Here is a 19,454-nt window from a genome sequence, read left to right as displayed (position 1 = left end):
TATCTTTTTTTATTACAGTTTCCTTGTGACAGTAGACTAATTAAAGCGGGGAGTGGGTGAGTGAGTATTTGACCCTGTCCAAATGACTACCTGAAATGAATAAATAAATAAATAAATAAATAAATAATACAGCCTCAGATAAACTGTTACAAAAAACTTCAAAACACAAATATCCCGATATGGTGTGTTCCCAAAAACATTTCATTGTCAAAAACAGAGCCAATTCTTGCTTTAATAAGATGTGGGAAATAACTAATTTCATGTTGAACTAATCTTAGATTAATGTTTTACTTTTTCTTTCGCTCTGAAGAACATTCATGAGCAATGAAAAGATATTTTGTGAGTTACAATATGTTTGAACAAAGCCAAACGAGTGGGTAGTGTGCATTTTGGTTTATATATATAAAAAAAAAAAAAAAATTTAACACACCCTTTATTCGTTAGTTTAAAATGTAGTAACTCAGATATTCATATTTCAAATGATGTCAAAATTTTGGGAACACCTTGTACGCTACATCATCATTTTTTAACAAATGTACTCGGGTCCTTGGGGGACTTTAATGGACCCTGATTAAGGGGGGAGTCTACCAATGCTGATTCTAGGCTTCAATTGTGCATGTTAACACTGTCAAATTAGTTGTAGAAAAAGAGAACCTTCTTATGGTTTGGCTCTGCATTAATTAATGGTCCTGCATGGGAAATTGTGGCATATAGCCTAATTTATGTACATTATCGGTGATTTTACTAGAAGAGGCAATGTCTTATTACGTTGAGACTTGCACAACCCCCCTTCCTGACACAAGCACACACATCTGTCATGGTACGTGATCACAACTCTGTGTGTGTGTTTCAACTTTCTTGTTTCTACTCTTCTTCCTGCAGCTCTCACAAGGGGTTTGCCTGCACTGACAATAAAGGCGAGCACATTTCTGAGCCAAACAATAGTAGTACAGCGTGCACTTTGGATACGCACCGAGCAGACTGCCTGCCATTTAGCAAACCGCTAATAGACCCCGCAGAACAAGAAGAAAAAAAAAGAATAATGGACTTTGGCAATTATGTCCCGGCTAATAGTCTGCTCTGATTAAAAATAAAGCCATCACGTCGGCTCGCCGCGCGCAGCAGACGACGGCGGAGGAGGAGACCTGCGTTGTTTGTTCACCCATCTCTTCAAGGCAAACAAAAGGCAGGCTGCGTGTTGTTTAAAGTCACCGTCGGCGTTCCGGTTGCTCGTCCATCATGATGCTACTCGTGAAGACAAGCTGGTGTAGGGAAACGCAACATGTGTGCTGGTTTGCGCAGTACGTAAAGGTTGAATCTTCAAACGTGGTGTAACTTCTTTGCGTACACAAACTGACACCATGCTACACTAGTTGTACCTCAAACGAGGTAGCGCTACAACACTACTTGAAGCGAACTACAATATCCCCTATTGTATGAATTATTGACCCGTGTTTGTTCAAAAGCAACATTGACACAGTAAATGAAACTCTTACAATGACAGGAGCGTCCATACAGCATGCAACACAAACACACTTGCCTTCTTTCTAGCACTTCCTGCTTCTCTGCGCGCATGACAGAGTCAACCAATCACAGGGGGTGAAAGTTAGCTCCCCTCAGTGATTGGACAACATTGCATTTAACCCTCCCCTCTCAAAGTAAAAAAAGTACAAGAATACTCTGACGCTTCCATTTCATTAAATAATGAAAAAAAAAGTATGTTTAAAAAAAAAACTTGAACAAGAAGGCTAACATTCATTTGCCTTCCTTTTTTTTGCTACCGGTTTTATTTTTAGCTCGCGCAGGAGCTCACCAATCACAGGAGGCAAAAGTCGGCTCCCACTCAGTGATTGGACAACGTTACATCTAAGCCCCCTCCTGCGTCAAAGACAATTTTTGACGCAAACTACTAAATCTATTCCATTCAACGTTGTGATGTTTAAACTCATTTAAAACGACTTAAATGACGTTTTGAGGTTTGGCACACCGTCCGCTCTATTCTAAGCCCTCCCCCATAAAAAAAAAGATAACAAATAATGCAAAATAGAATAGAAAACCTTTATTGTCATTGCATGTTTCATCCAGTGAAATTAGGGAATTAAACATAAGGCTACGATTTGATGCAAACTACAGCATCAAGTCCACCAAACACTGAGCTATATTGCGCTGGTTAAAAAAAAAAAAAAGAAATACACACAGCACGACAAACCCCTACAAATAGCACTGAACCTCCTTATAATTCACTTTTGTCTCCTTTCTCATAACTTCCTGCTTTCCCAAACGCACCAAGAGAGACCACCAATCACAAGAAGCAGAAATCATCTCTCTCACGACGATTGGCTAACATCCACATCTAAGCTCCTCCCCTGTCAGAGACAAACACGAGGCTTATCAAATATGGCTAATGGGTCTCAAGTTGGGATTTGGCGTCTTGCAGGGGGTCCCAGCACACCGCAGACAAGTAATAGTAATGATTTAGATATTTGATTTGCTTGATAGTTTTACAGGAGAAATACGATTATACATGTATCCGTATTCATTTTCGACATGTTATATTTCCACTTATAGCAAAGACATTTATCCAGTTCCCTTGTCTCCCGTGGCTCCTCACCGAGGTCTATGGGGGTCCTGCGCATAATGCCTGTGAATAAAAAATATCCGCGTGAATGCATGTATGCACGACAAACTAATAAATCTGGCATGTCACTACCAACAACACACGAGGCAGCGCACACTCGTTTTATTGCAGTTTTTATGCAGTCTAAAGTGGAGCGGACTTTTCTCCAGTCCCCTGGAGCAGTCGTACATTTAACTCCAGCACCATATTTCAGTCATTCTTGCATTGTTTCCAAATGTCTTTTGTCCTCGGCAGCCTTCTTTTAATTTCAGGTCTTCTTTCAGCTCTCCGCACGCCGGCCTCCGTTTGGAATGCGGAGGCCGGCGTGGGCCGGTGGCCCACACCCCGTCTCAGTGGTGAGGGTGGGCAGAGGGGAGGGGAGAAAACGCCACCCCTGCAGAGACCATTTTGAAATCTGTGAGGATTTCTGTGCCATCTGGACCCGCTGCCAGTCTGCCCCAGATAGTAAGGGTTGGCAACGGTACCCGACGGTGCAATATGGCTCTCTCTTTAATGAACTACTAACTGTCCCCCGTTTTAATTGATGTGACATTTGAGCCATTTATCTCTGACATTTCAATGAAGGATGATTCTCAGCCTTGCCATTTACTTTTTTGGTGCAGTTTTCTAAGAGCCATTTGCATTTTTCTTGCTCGAAAACCCAGCTTTTTTGTCTCTCATTAGCTAATTAGAGAGCAACATGCACAATTAATAAAAATGAACATAGCCTAGTTTGATAAAGGCTTGATGAGGGATAATCAGGAAATGGCTCTTTTCTTTATGTCCATCAGAGGTGATGTGAAGGGCCGCCTCTGCTGAAAGGTGACTGCAAGACGCCCTGTGACCTTTTAGCCGCATACCAACATGCAGCCTCCAGTGTGGCGCAACTTATGTTCCCAGCATGGGGAGAATCAGGCCCAATTAATCAGCATATGATTGCAGTGAGCAGCCCCCTCTGCTGGAGCTTGGGAGCCACACTCTTTGAAATCATTAGGAAGGCTCTTCTTGGTGGCCAGCAAAAATTACCATATGTGGCAGAAACAATTCATGTCGCATTTTAGATTTAATGAAGACATGTTTAAAAAAAAAAAAAAGCAGTTTTGATTTTTTTAAATAGAATAAAATAGGGGTGAGCTTGTACATAGGCATATAGCTCAAATGCTCGACAAATTGCACATGCTGTAAGGACAATTACAGACGCATGCTATGAAGTCAAAAACAGAACTTGTAAGTTTGAATTCATCTTTTTCAATTGTTTTTTTGCATCTTATGACAGATAATACCAGAGTTGAAGACAATTGTCGTGATGAGGATAGAACCAGGTTTAAAAAAAAAAAATTAGCAATATCAAATAAATGTTCCTTTTTGAGCCTGATATCGATTCATAAAACCATCGATTATTTTATTTAATATCTCTTTTTTCCCCCATAAATTCATAAGAAAATAGAATTTTAAAGTCAATTTTTTTGTATCTTACTATTTTATTGAATTTTTTTGTTCACATGAATTAAAAAAAAAAATCTTAAATTAATGAAATACCTGACTTATTGCACTTTTAAGACCATTCGGAATCTTCATTTACAATTATTGAATTATTTAACCAGTTACTGCCTTTCCAAAATTTAATTTGGAATTTGTAGTTTTTAAGGTGTTCCACAATTATTAATATCAATTGAATTGAAGCTGATCGAATCATGAAAAATCTAAATCCAATCGAACTGAGCCCTTGGAAATTAGAGTTAAGCTAAACAGTTAAAAAAGTGCAATTGTGACTCACCTCTCTGACACACAGCAATTGATTGTTTTTCACTTTTGACGTTGGGGCAGCATAGTAGTTTAGCGGTTAGCATGTCCAACCTCACAGTCGAGATGTTCTGGGTTTGAATCTCGGTTGTGGACTTCCTTTGTGGAATTTCACTTGCTCTGGTTTACTTCAGCTTCCTACCACATTACAAAAAAAACAGGCATATCAGTAGATTCTTAAAGAATGTCAGTAATGTGAATGCTTGCGAGGTAACTGTATGAATTGTTTATCCTTTCTTTAACCGGGAAAGGCAGTTAAGAACCAACCTGGAGGCAATTTAGGACACTTCGACAGGAGCTAATCAGAACTAAGAATTTAACCGCCGACCCTCTGGTCACTTTGGTCGCTCTTGAGCCACAGCCGCTCAATCCAAACCTAAACATGAATACTTATTTGTCTCCAAGTGGCCTGCAATTTAGGACTGGCACCAGGCACTATAGAAAATAAAAGAATTGTTGTAATAATATATTTACTTGACAGCAGATGGGTCCCAATCCGTCCACACATGAAACAAGTTGTTTGTACAGTAATGTCTTTCACGACAGGAACTTGTGCCGTAACAAACGGTCACAAGTACGTGTGAATGACAACAAGCCGTATATCAAAGGCTCCAATTGTTTTCCGTAAACCGAGCACATTTAAAGGTTTTTTAAGATATCCTTTCAAAACAGGACTCCAGCGATGACGACGGTTCCTTTGATTGTGAGCCGCATCATTGCCAAGGTGTGGTGCCTGTCTGTGCTGATCTCTTTTGTTTGAGACTCGCAGAGCTGCTTTTCCTGCACAGTTTCCCTCACTATTTTTGTTTGTGTCAGGTGCTGACGGACTTACAGCTCGGCCGGCTTCCTTTTGGCATATGCCGCCAGATGTTTGCGACAATAACAACCCCCTGCGTTTTGTGTCATATATTGATAAAAAAAAGGCTTTATTGGCATCTTTGTCCAACCTGCTGTGTGTGATTGTCAGAGTTCCGTCATGTGTCCTGTTCCCTTTTCCTGTGCTCCTAAAGCCGGGCAGACACACACCGATCTTTAGATGTTGAAAATGTGAGCGACTCCATAAAAAAAATGTGTGGAGGACTCAAAATGACGAGCACAGCACACCGCACTACAATACCTCACACACAATTGCGAGTTTTCTGCGCCAAACCAAATTTTTGTCATAATACCAAGACTGACCTGTCAGAGGCAGCATTGTGGGAGAGAACAAACAAAGAAGAAAAAAATAGAAGAAGCTGGCGAACTGTTAGTTTCTTTGGTAGCTACATTGCGATTGCAAACTCAGCATGCGAGTTTGTGCTCTTTAATTCAACTGAAACCTGTTAAAAATCCCAAACCTTTCACCTTAACTGGATACTTCAGAGTCGAGAAGTTGTCAGGAGACCAGAGGAAGGATCAAAGGAAAGAAAAAAAAATACTTCAGTTAATTAAAAACTAAGTGAAATCCAGCACCAATCAGACACCACCAATAACGAACAGGGTTAACGTTTATGATTGTCGGCTGTGACGATTTTCCAAGCAGGCTTGGGGGGTAAAAATCAGTCCTTATACACCCCAAACCACAGTCAGGATATTTTCTTTAAAATACATCTGACAAGCACTGACTTTGATCAGAAGGGAAAATACTCATTATGATATATTTTATTATTCTATGCCCTGACTGTTTCCAAACAGATCAGGGACACTAATCGGTCCAGTTAATCTTTTAGAAACATCTGATGATCGGGCTTTTAATCGCTAAAAATCTCTAAAAATAACCCAACTATGGGTAAAAAATTGAACCAAAAAAAAATAAAAAATTACTTTGAGTCAATAAATGGGTCTTTTAGTGTAAAACAACTCATAAATATTGGTCAGATCCTTTACTTGGGTAAAAAAATTGGGTCATGTATTAAAAAAAGAAAAAAGAAAGTTGGGTCAAAATGACCCATAAAGTTGATCGGTCCATTTAAAAAACATTTTTTATATCCATAACTGTAGGGTGTAGGGAGGGAAAAAGCTCAAATTTGGTCACATTATCGTTATGCGTGTATATTTCGCAAATGGCTAGCAATCGTGGCGTCTGTACATCGACCAAATTCAGAGTTGATCACAAACAAGGATTTGTGGATCGTGGACATTAAACAGGTTTAACATTTACGATTGTCAGCTTCTACGGTTTTATGAGCAGATCTGTGTGAAGACAAAAAAAAAAAAAGAGAGGACTTTTTCTAACTTGGATCGAAAGAATATAGAAGTACGTGCACATCACTAAATCTGGCTCTAATGTTGCCTTGGTTGGCAGAGTGGAAGCCATTTGAAAAAGTCCCGACAGCTTGAGCTAGCCATGTTATATTAGCTAATGTGGCTCTCTGGGCCTCACACTGCACATCTGGGGCTTTTGTGGCATCTACCAAGTGTACAATAGCCGTTATGCCCTCTGAATCCAACCTGTAAAACCACAACATGTTACTTTCTTCCTTTTACTTGGACACTTTTCCTTCCCGGGTCCTCCAAAGAATTAGCCTGATGGCCACAAAGAGGCGGCACATTTCCCGCGTGCGCCTCCAGTGTCCACTTACTTAGCGCGCCTGTGTCCCTCCATGTCTGATGTGATTTTTTTTTTTTACCTCCCCTATTTTTTTCTCCTTTCCTTTTTTGTCCTGTTGACACACGCTACTCTGAATGCGCGAGCACTTTTGCAAATGAAGAGGCTTGAACTCCTGACAGGCGGTGTCGCCGACGCCATGACACACTGGCCCGCACATGCTGCGCGGCATAATGATGACATTAGGATCCAGTGATAATATCAGGACGCACTTCAGATAAATGACTGATAAACCAGGGGTTGTGCCTCTCGTATTACACGCTTGACAGAGCAGCTAATCAGTGTCCAAGTGACTGCTATTACATAAATCATGAGCTCGACTTTGATGCATATTCCATCCGTGTTCCCTATTCATCACGTCATCTGAGGCGGGTGGGGAGGGGTGGTGGTGGTGTGGTGGTGGTGGTGGGGGGGGTGGTTTGCAGGATGACTGGCTGCGGGGCCAACACACATTTTAAGAGCACATTATGTTTTCATTAGAATTTGATATGATCCATTCCAGTGTTGATTTGATTTTATGCGCTCGGGTCATCTGATAGGAAGCTGCCATGAAGAAGGGGATAGAAAAGGGGTTGGGGGGGGGGGGGGTGTATGGGGGTGTAATGTTACACTGTGTAAGCACATTTCACATTTACAGTAAAGGTGCGTTTTAATTGCATCACGTTATGGATTTATTGGGAATATACCTTCTTAGCGCTGGACATAAAACAGCTGAGCTGAGGCTTTTCTTTTGTTTGCTTTTTGCAATAAAACAAAAAAAAAAAAAGTAGTCATCGAGAGACGGATGCTCAAGTTAGCCACCGTGTATATGTTTTATCCTGGACTATTGGGGTCAGAAGATGTGAAGGTGGGGGGGGGTGTTAATTTAATCCCCATTCGTACCCAGAGCATGGCCACGCTCTCTAAGGAGCTTTATCTCTGACAACTGTGTCAAATTAGAGCGACCACGAGCCCCTCATAAAGAATATGTCTGTCAGGCTACATTGTTCCCGCCCCGTGAAATATACGGCCGGGGGAGACCAAAATAGAAGATAACGTCGTCGCCGTCCCGCCGTTGCACTCCGACATGATGAAATCATTTCCCGGCCATGTGATCCCTGTCAGCGAGACAAACCGCTAATAAAAATGACGTCGCCCCGCCACGCGCCTTTCAATAAATACGGCGGATATTATATTGCCAATTATATCATCTTGTATGCTAATAAAATGCTTGAACAGAATTATTTAGAGAGCTTTATAAGCTGCTAATTCATTGTAATTCTGCCGGGCCGTATGTAATTGATGGGAGTGTAACATTCCATTAGGCATGGTACATAACTCCAGGTCAGTCTACTATGATAAGTGCCCGTCATTTATCTCGCCGCTATCATAGCTGTCCCGCAGTCAAACATGTAAAACAACTCTTAATGTTCTCTCCCAGTCCCCTTTGGGTGTTCCACCCTGTTATCTCCGTCTCTGTAATTCTACGGGGACTTCCTTGGGAGACAACATTTCCACAGACCTTTTGACCTAAACCATATTTTCCATTTGAATGGTCCGACTAGTGAATATTTACAAGCGTGTTTAATATATAATAGAGCTCATCTGTGAGGATCAGGAGCCATTTTCTGCTCAGTCAGGTCGGCGTTGGCCTTGGCCCCCCGTTCGCTGGAGGTAATATTGACCCCTTTTAAAAGGCAAATGACCTACGCCTCATTTAGGCCGAGTAGTATGCATGCGCCTTTTGTACAAGTCCTGGGGGCATACATGTTTATAACAAGGAAGCACTGTGCTGTCTCCAATGTAAACATCTTAGCACTGTAATATTGTATCAGCACAGTCCCAGAAGGTGGCAGATTTAATAATGTGGGTGGATTATATAAGAGAGAGAAATAAAGTAGTAATTTGAAATTGTTTGGGGACCTTTTGTGTCAGTGGTTATAGAGGCTAAGGGACAATTCCCCTCCCTCAGGCCACTGTTAAAAAGCCAATGACTTTTCTTGTACACGCGCAGCATTTTGGAATCTACATGCATTAGTGGCACCACAGGCTTTTATCACGCGATTAGTAATGCATAATACATTTGATTCTATTATCTTGCAATGAATGAAGACGAGTGAAAGGAAGACCTGGATGAATAGGACGGCGCCACCGAATATATATTTAATAGTGAAACCCAGCCGGTTTCTTTTTTTTTTTTTTTGCTTGTACAACAACGAGCTTTTTAATCTCTTTCTTGCCCATGAAAGTCCCAGTAATTGCTATATTTCCTTTTTTGTTTCAAGGACCTTTGATGATCCCGTGGCTTGCATCAGAGGGCAAAGTCATTAGTGGAGAAATGAGCTCAAGTGAGGAGGAAGAGATTGCGGGCTCCCAGCGTGATTGGGAACTTTGCTTCTTTGCCTTGCATCCTCATTTGGAATGCGCACACGCAAAGTGATCAAGACAATGAAATAATATGCACTTATTTATTTTTCCAGCCTTCACATGTAAACCGAGCTTGGAAAAATATACTCGGTCTACCTTTGATTTATCTGTAACTGGGGCTGAACGATTTTGAAAAATAATTTTATTGTGATTTTTTTTTTCTCCCCGGAATATTGTGATCACAATTTAATATGCTTTTTTTTTTTTGTTCCACTTTCGGTGTAATTTTTTAAACAAATACAAGGAATTATTTCATCTGTGTTAGAATGAACAATATCAGATTGATGTTTTGGTCTCTAATTAGTCATTAATTTGCTATCATTTTGACTCTTTTAAACGTTCAAAAATATTAAACAGAAATATGGCTGCATCTTTTAGTCATTGTTAGAGTAATTTCATCATAATTCATAAAAATTTAGTGAAAATTAAACTGATGTACTGTACTGTAAAAACGAGTGTGATATTGATTTGTGTTGAGGTCATCATTTCTGCCACTAGATGGCATAATTGCATTTGTAAGACGTTGGTGGACAGCTCACTGCATTTTTCTTTTCATATTAAGAGCTATCTCATCTTTAACATAAAGTAACTTGTGAAATTCTGCACATATCTAAAATTGTAAAATACAACCTGACCCCAGTCTCCACAAATGTATGCATTATTATTCCATTCATTACTGCTAAAATTTGACAATGAATTCCCCCAGTACAGGCTTTCCAAGTAAGTGGTCATTAATCGCGCATTAAAAAAAAAAAAAGAGTGGTGTTAAAGGAACTTTAAATGAACACAAAATTAACTAACGCTGACTCTGTAACTGCTTTTAAATGTTGTACTTTTAATTACAGAATGTGAAGCATATTGAGTTATGTTGTGTATGGAATGTGCGATAAATTAGTGAAATTTTTATTTATTTTTTTTTACAACCATTAGGCACTGCCTAGGTACTGGTAAACATCTACACAATATGAAACTTTTTTCATTTGTTATTAAGCCCCCCTGTATACTACAACCCCCCCTTGATTCGAGATCATCATTTTCCAGTAATTTGTTTCTGCTCAACCTGCGCCACGGAGAGAAGCTGCACTGCACAGAAATGGGAATGCGATAACGCCGCTGCAGTCGAGTTTTTCTGGGAGGTCGGTGGGGAGGGGGAGTCATGTTGGCTGCATGCGCAAAACATGTGGAATCGGAAATGCTGTCACTCAAGCGGCGGTGCGCACTCTTGTTGCGGTTGGGTGACAGTGTTGCTTTCATGTAAATCACAGGCATTAGAAATAAAAGACGGGCCTGTTGACTCGTTTCATGCTGGGACTCGGCGGCCCAGCATGTGTTGCTCTGTCTGCGCTCCGCTCTCCTGTGGAACCGCTGTCCCCTGGGCCCCCCACCCCCCCACCCAGCCCAACACTGCTCCCTGGGGTGCACTGCATATAATTACCCACAATCCACCCTGAAACAGCTCTCATTTACAGTAATCAACAGTCTGCACTTCAAAAGATTCATGTGGCATCAAATAGAGGGAGCCGGTGTGTTAATAACAAATTATGATTACTGCCTCACAGTTACCTCTGCACACTGCGGATGATGACCATGTTAACTAAGGAGACTGAGCGGGATTTGAGCGTGTGTGTTTTTCGCCCATTAGAGTAATGTTTGCCGACTTGAAGTGAGCAAAAGCACACACAAACAAAAAAATATCACAGCGCACCCACCAATCAAAACTATACAATATATACTGAAATGATGATGTCATCTGAATTTACTATCAAATTGACTTAATCTGTGTCAAATTTGGGAATGTTTTAGTTGAACAAAATGCTGATATCCTCACAAGAAGCCATGACTTGCATACTAATTACACTTTATATACATTCACTTTTATTCCGGTATGTTTTAAAAAAAATACAGTACTATTTTAAAAAGTAGAATGGAGTACCTGGGTTCAAACCCCGCTTGGACAACATTTTAGTACTTTAATAATTTATCTTTCAATTGAATTCAGAGGCACATCCAAATCTTAGCATTCAGCTTTACAGCATTCCCACGCAATTTCTGCAGAAATTGCACTTTGTCTAGTTTAATTAAAAAAATATTCTCAAATTTCCGTGGTCCACCATGAAAGTAGCCTTTCTGTTCAAGCTAAATAAAACATATTTTACTTTCGAAATCAATGATCAACAATTTTATGACATGTTACACACCAAACTCATATCTGAATCTGAATTAATTGCCAATTGGCAATTTGAAATAATGTTTTTCAATGTAGGGATGAAAATTAAATCTGACTCATCGACAAAATAATTGACAGATAAATCGAATCGAATAGTCATTAGTGGCAGCAAAATTGGGGCTCTGGAATGGATTAATGATGTTTTAATTCATCTCAGCTAATTTACTTCAAGGACTGGTATCACAAAAAAATAAAACAACAAACTACAAGTTTTTAAAGTAATTCCCATGGAGTCCCCTTCATGCACTCCTGGAGGGATTCCTCTGGGATCCCCTCTATGCCCTCTTAAGGTTGCTCTAGCACGGCCATGTTCTTCTTGGCCAGAGAGTTTCAGATGTTCATTGCAAGAAGGTGCGTTCTCATGGCAAAAAGCTACCATGCCACAACTTTTGCCTCTTCTCACACACTGCACTCAAAAATGGACCCATCATCTACTTGGGGACGATTTGACTCAACTTTGAGTCAAGAAATGGGTCTTTCACCGACTTTCAACAACTCATAAATATGGGTCAGATCATTTACTTTGGGTTAAAAAAAATTGCGTCATTTTGTATAAAACAACCGAGAAAGTGGATCGGTCCATTTTTTATCCATCTATAATTTGTTTTTTTAGAGTACGTTTTTTTGTTGTCGAGTAATTCCAATAATAACCTTAAATAAATAAATAAAGTGCCACTGTCGTAAATTATTATTATTTTCAAAATAAGTTGAACTAGATAATTTTCCATGGCACTCTAGTGTGCGGCAACACAGCGGTTGAGAATCACTGTATTAAGGGCTGATAAGGACAGCAGTGATGTGCTATACGCTGATAACAACTTCAAAAGCAGTTATAGTTCAATAAGAGGTCTGAACAAGAGCAGCAGACAGAGGAGGAGGGGGGGTGGGGGGTGGGGGGGGGAGTTGAAGCTCATCAAGGGCTTTAATTTACATGACTAACAAATTCACACACACACACACACACACACAAAAAAAAAGCAAGTGAAGAAATGCAAGCTCATTTTGATCATTTGGCAGAGCTGACGGTGGTCTGTGTGATAATGGTCATTATCATCAAGTGGAGCCATCATTAGGCTTGATTTCAGATAATGGTCAGCGTGCAAATACAAAGAGGGGCCCTGGCGCCATTAAAGGCATATTAAGTGAATTAACTCACATCCAGTGTACTGCGCTGTTGCTCGGAACAATAATAACACGCTCCTCATGTGAAGTCATTTCTCTTCAACCTCCCCCACCAAACACCCATTTGCATTCATAACAATTTGCACGGCGAGCCCCGTACAAAAGTATTCTCATTATCTCGGTAAAAAAAAAATGACACCTGACCTGCTCCTCCAAGGCAAACATTTGCCGTATATTGTTTACACACGATACAACGTTTGGGTGATTATTTCCAGATGGCGCGTTGTATATGTTAATTTAGTCATTACGCTTCTTACATGACGTAAACATCATATAAAACATATGTGGCGCTAAACGAGCGTAATTGTACAGCTAGTAAATAACGGCGCTCTAATGTTGTGTCAAAGCTGCTGTAATTATGCAGAACCAAATACAAGCAGAGACGTGTAAATTGCTTTACGTGTTTGGTTACAGATTGTCTTCAAGTTTTTTTTTATGGTGACACTATAAAGTGGCCGTTTTGTTTAGATGAGCGGATAAAAGTGACAGTATAATACAACAGCACTGTAGTAAATCCCCGCTTCGTAACATTCTTCTGTAGCGGGCTCGCTACAGAAGAAAAGGGAGAACTGACAATACAGCTTTCCAATACCAATGAATTGGTAATTAAATTAATACATTTCAGAGTCAAACCATTCATTTATCTTTTAACTAGAGCTGTCAAATGATTACAATTTTTTATCTGATTAATCACATTTTGATTCATCACGATTAATCGCTTAATTAAAAAGGCTTTACTAATCACCATTTTTTTGCCCGGCAAATTTAAAGAGCACCTGTTATGTGTTCATTTTTCCGACATTTAATGTTATGCGGACGTCTTCGAAAATTTTTTTTTTATCTACTGCACACGCTCCTCGTCTTTTTCTAAGCAAGGCTATAGTAACCGATGCACTTTCAGCCGATTAATGAACGGGACAAACAGTCCAACACAAATAAACTATGAGAACACTTGCAAGGAGCTGCTGTCAGTGTTTTTCTATAAAACAATTCTATTAAAAAATAAATAATAATCTAAATTGATCTACTCCTGGTACCCTAGTGTGACTTGGTGGCATCAAAAATACACACCAAAAAAAGACGATTTGCTTTGTGATGATGGTTCGACCTTGCGAGTCTGGTACGACTTCATGGCATTCGACTTTATAAGACCCCCTTGTAATTATTGCAATTTGTCATGCATTTTAGCTGCACGTATGCTTGGCTATGTACATATCCCAGACCCCTCGGTATGTTATAAATGGACAAGAGAGAGTATGTCCAAATGTACATTACATACCCCAGTGATTCTCTAATTCAAAGATTCGTCTCCCATTTACCTCTTGGCCAAAAAAAAAAAAGAAAAAAGTCTGCCGCGTGAGCCCCCACAGAGAGCGGCGTCAGACATGACATGCTCTGCTCTCCAGTGGGAAGAGAGCAAGCAGCCTCTTCTCCTCCACAGAAGCTGCCTGTGACCCTCTGGCACTGCTGGGCCTCATCATTGCCGCTCCATTAGGGATGCAGGAGCCGGTCTCCGAACGGGCACGGCTGCACCACATTACTCCTGCTGGCAGCTCCCCTAGTGGCCGGGTCATGTCATGGCGTGGGTGCCCTGTGAGTGAGCTTGTAGCAGCTCTGCCCTTGACACGCCCCCTCCCCAGCCCCCTTTAGCATCTCCTCCTCCTCCGCGCAGACCGTCCGGATGGGGCACTGGGGGTGCCAGCTGGTGCCAGCTGCGAGGGGAGATATCCAAGGTGGCGGACACCTGTCCTAACGCGCAGCCCCCACAGCTCCCACAATGCATCTGGTGCGGCCCCGCAGACCCATCGTGGGGAAATGAGGCGCTAACCTTGAGGAGAAATGCTCCCAGCGTCGCATTAAGAGAGGCCCTAATTGCCGCACGCTCGCACTGCCAAATGGCATTAGGAAGTGCTGTCGTTTACTTTAACATAATGGCTCAGCGGGTTTTTTTGGCCAAACTTGCCGGCCTTCTATGAAGTGTAGCGCCGCTGCGGCCGCCGCTGCCCCGGTCACGCGTGACCCGCGAAGGACTTCGGGACCGTAACGATTTCTGAGAACGACATTTCCAAAGTCATTGGAGACTTTGAGAGCATTCAAAGGTGAAATGGGCAATAAGGATATAGCGCGCCAGTGGCGGGTGGTGGATTTAAGACATGGCCATTCACTGGGGATTTATCACGTGGCATAGATAGAACCCATCAGTACTTTACAAAAACACACAACATTCAGAACATCACCTGAATGAAAATAGGCTATATCATAGTAACCCAAGATGGATATTATGAAATTGACGCGTTTTGCTCGAACCAACCGATTAGAGGACAGAGCCACAGTTGCCATTGCACTTTCAGTTTATTAAACAAGACAAAAGGCTCTACTTTCATGCCAAATGCAAGTCTAGTGCAGTTTAACTTTTCTTTTGGTATTTTGCTCGACAATGGAAGTGGCTCTCCTCAATCCCTCTTGTTAAGTTATCCCATATTTACTCTTATGTTTTGCAACGCATTTATTTAGCAGGAGAAGAGGAGAAGCTGCGGTTGCAACACAGGAATTGTGACCTTCTTACAAGATAGCGGCTGGAACAGTTTGCTGTTGAACTTTGACTAAAACTTTCAGCGCTAAAAAACAAACAAACATCTGCATTATTGTCTGCACAATGACTCATGCTTCCACAAACACTTTAGAGCAGCAATAGGCTATGTAACCAGGGACTACCCAATAAAAAGAGGAGGTTCGGCGGAGTGTGCTTCAGAGCGGGTAGGAGATTGTAACTGAGCACATTTCTGTCCGTTCTCGTGAGCAAAAATAATTTAAGTCTCTTGTCTTCCTTCCTGGTCTATTGTTATATAAAATGAACTGCAAGAAGATCTCCACTTGCGGATGATTTAAAGTTGGCCATTGTGGATGCCACACCGATTATTATCAGTTTCACCTGACCCCATATTAGTATGCTATTAAAAATATTTTTAAGAAGTTAATAATAGTATTTTTTTTCCTACCCTGGTATCATATTTATGAATGAAATACGATGCACCACACACTTCCCCGTTGTTCAGAATCCACCAAAATCATGTCACACCACCTGCGACACAACTTAGACCTGGTTTTAGGTAGTCTAACATCTATTATAGTAAATATAGTAATATAATATTCTATAATTTAGCTCAAATTTTTGGTCACCAAATTTCTAGAATTGTCAAGGCCATGTAATAGAATATGCCTATATGCCTCTCAAGGTGTAGCACGGTCGACCAAATTCACAAACACCCTAAAAGTAAACTTGCCCAACACGAAAACGAGTCCGTTTTTACACTGAGCTGACGTCTACTTTTTTTGTCACCAAATTGTCAGGTGTACTGGGGGCATTTAACAAAAAAAAAGATTATAGTGTTTAGAGTGTGTGCTATGGATAAATGGCATCCATCCATTTTTCGAACTGCTTATCCTCACTAGGAAAGATTTACAGTACTTATTCCGAACGTCCTGGCCAGATTAGTTTGGCAACATATTGAGTTTGAAATCTGATTGGACAAAAAAGTCAAATATCAACTGGAAACAGTGCAGCTACGAGAAACGCTACAAAACGAAGCGAATAGACTATTGGGAACTAATGAATAGAATTTCACCCCAAAATATGAAAATATAGGTTGTAAATTGAAGTCAGAGCTGGCCCCGACAGCTCGCCACCGGCATGTAAATAGCAGCCATTTGCGAAACAGCGAGTGCATTAACTCCACAAGCCGGTTGAGTGATTGTATTATTCATTCGCTTTTTGTATCGGACTCTGGGCTTTGTCGTTTCAAAGAAATACTAGCGCGGTCCACTCAGTGTGATTAAATTAAACAAGCGCGCTCATTACATTATGCATACCGTATTAAGAATAGACCTGACCGGCCTGTAGTCGTGCGGCGGGCCCCGCCGAGAATGATCACATGTTTTGCCGCTGTACTCGATTTTGGGGCAGCCATTAGCAGAACAAAAATCACCTTTGATTTAATGAAAGGTCCTCATTTGCTTACCGGCGCCGCTCACTTACGGGCACATGGTTAAATTAGGCGCCCCCCCCCCCCCCCCTCTTCCTTCCCTACCAACTAACCTACCCCCCCACACTCTTGTCTTTGCCTCAGTTGGAAGGAGACACCGTCCCCTCTCGTGCAGTATAATGCCGTGATGATCCTATGATGTGGTGTTTCAAGTCTGCAGGACTGTCAGGAATCCACTGCAAGGTGCTTCTAATTGCAGATACACCTCAGCACTTGAAAGTAATGAATGTGAGCACGGGCAAACCTCTAAGGATCAAACGCTAGTAATACATCATCAGTTCTGAAAAGGGTAATTCGTTTCCCTTCGCCAAGCAAAATATTAGAAGTTCAGATAGGGGTTTTTATTATTAATTTATTCCCAACCCCACTTTCTCAATACATGTTTTTGTAATTGAAGAGCTATGAATAAAGTAAGCCATATATCTTAGCCAGCCACAACGCGTCCGTTGACTAGACATGGGATTTGACTGTGTAAATATTGTTTGTAGCAAGTCGCAACAAGGATGATTCTTCCTCAAACACACTTTGGTGATATGTTTGATTGGATTTTGAGCCGTGTATTTCCCAAGACCACGGCTAATCATATTTTATTATGTCTCATCCCAGATTTATGGAGTCATTTTGTGTACTTCGGCAAGTCCTTCTTGTTTTGTTCGGATAAAGGCTGGCGCTGTCGGCGGGTCTTAAAATGAAGTGTTTTGTGTTAAATGGACTGACCTTTTTCTTATTCCCCAATCCGAGAAGGTATTTGCAGCGTTTTCCGGTTCCCGCGCGCCGCATACAAACAGCAAATGTTATTGCTAAACTTTTGCTGCTTCGGTGGATCCCTCCCAACAAGCAGAGGCGGCAAAAGTACTCACACTCTGCAATCAAGTAGAACAGATATGTTTTTAAAAATAAATAAATAATAATAATAAAAAAAAAAACTGGTCAGCGTAAATGTAAAGATTTCCTGTACTTCAAAAGTTACAAGTGCAAAACTGAAATGTTCTTGAGTAAAGAATTAAAAAGTCTAAAATAAACGTATAACTTATAATAACTTTACTTTAAAAGTGCCGAAGAAATACATTGCCGGGTTAAAAGAAGCTAGCCAGGAGTTGTGTTGGCCAAACCATCTTCATATCATCCTGTTTGTCTTGCAAAGTTCGAGTTGAAAGTTAACTTTTAATACTGTTCGAAATCCGTCCTCCTCTGTGACCAATTGAGTACATCACAAGATTATTTAGCTCAACCAATCAGAAGATGGAACAAGAGGGGTGGATCTGAAATCTGAATAAATAAATTTAAAAAAGCCTTTGCTAATAGTTTATATGTGAGATCATAGGCCAGCACTGGCATTGAATGCTCTGGACAGATGACATTGCTAGATGGATTATAATAGTTTTGGATTTTTCATTTTAGTTACCGGTAGTTTTTATTTCACTTTTGTTTTCTAAATTCAGTTAATCTTTAGACCAGGTTTGTTAATTTGTATTGTTTTACAAACGTTTCGCCTTAATTTAGTTTTTTTTTAGTTCTAGAATACATTTTTGTTTTTTAATACATAAAGTATTTGTCAAGTGTAATATAAAAAAGGAAACGTAAAGTAAACTTTAGTAAAATTAAAATTGTCAAACTACTTACTATTTAACTTTCCTGTACGGACATACTGAAATAAATACATTTAAAATCAACTCCAAAAGCTCATGTATGATATTAATTGACTAATATGAAAATGAAGGACATTTTTGCTCTAATTATGGTTGATTTTAGTTAGTTTTTATGGACGTAAGAAATCATTTCAGCTCGCTTTCTTTTTTTAAAAGCATTTTCGTTTTTTATTTTATTCCATTAACGAAATATTTTTCAATTTATTTTGAGCTATTTCATGAGTTTTTCTGAACTATAATAACCTTGGTACAGGTATCCTGCACAGTAGAGATACCTGAAAAACCGACAGTAATGCAGTATTGTCCTTTACTACTTGCCGCCGCCGCTGCCGAAAAGTATCGCCTCGCAATGATGCCACTGGGACGCAGTCAAAACAGTTTCGGCAGTTCACCAGAAGTCAGGCCTCTTATTGCCGTGTGACCTTTTGCGGCCACCGAGCTGTTGACCCCGGGAGCGGCGGGGTAGGGAGTTCAAAGCCCAGCTGTCCGTGTGTGATCTGCTCGTCTGGGCCACGGTCGCATGCCGCGGGGCCGCTTCCCCCCCGCCGCCACAAAACCCCCCGGCCCCGCTCTCAAACCGACATCGGGATATGCTTTGCACCTTCAATGGTGCTCTAAACTGCACACACTCAGTGGAGCGCGGCGTTGTTTGTGTGTTCACGGGATGTAATTTACGGCCCCGCGTTGAAGCCGTTTGCGTGGGGACCGGCGTTGCGGCTGCTCGCGGCATCTGCTCGTACGGCCGCTGAGGAGCCGGCATAACAATGTGCCATTCACGGGCCAGATGATGTCCAACTGTGATGCGGAGCTTGGACAGGAAGGGCAGCAGAAGGGCAAAAGAGACAGGTGAGCCTGATGGACTTTGGAAACTTCCGATTTATACGACCTGTCTCTTTTATAGTACTAAAAATATGTAATATAGGCCGGATACCAGAAAAAC

The 19,454-nt window shown here is 41.0% G+C and overlaps 1 protein-coding gene across 18 annotated transcripts in view; it reads right to left on the bottom strand.

Annotated features, from left to right (window-relative positions):
• LOC144061098 (methylated-DNA--protein-cysteine methyltransferase-like) overlaps window positions 1-19,454 on the bottom strand; it is a 237,800-nt gene that overhangs the window by 134,695 nt on the left and 83,651 nt on the right. For 10 of the 18 annotated variants that reach the window (XM_077581193.1, XM_077581192.1, XM_077581191.1 and 7 more), the window contains one exon: window positions 17,583-17,728. In XM_077581193.1, the coding sequence (XP_077437319.1) occupies window positions 17,583-17,645 (63 nt within the window). In that variant the 5' untranslated portion in view covers window positions 17,646-17,728. Of the gene's footprint in view, window positions 1-1,145; window positions 1,182-1,496; window positions 1,659-2,611; window positions 2,642-4,394; window positions 4,559-17,582; window positions 17,729-19,454 lie in introns of those variants that run through there. The other 8 variants (XM_077581206.1, XM_077581207.1, XM_077581208.1 and 5 more) reach the window with 7 other exon arrangements.

This window comes from Vanacampus margaritifer, chromosome 12 (assembly GCF_051991255.1).
Source record: "Vanacampus margaritifer isolate UIUO_Vmar chromosome 12, RoL_Vmar_1.0, whole genome shotgun sequence".
Lineage (NCBI taxonomy): Eukaryota > Metazoa > Chordata > Actinopteri > Syngnathiformes > Syngnathidae > Vanacampus > Vanacampus margaritifer.
This window is presented reverse-complemented; position numbering and strand designations above follow the sequence as displayed.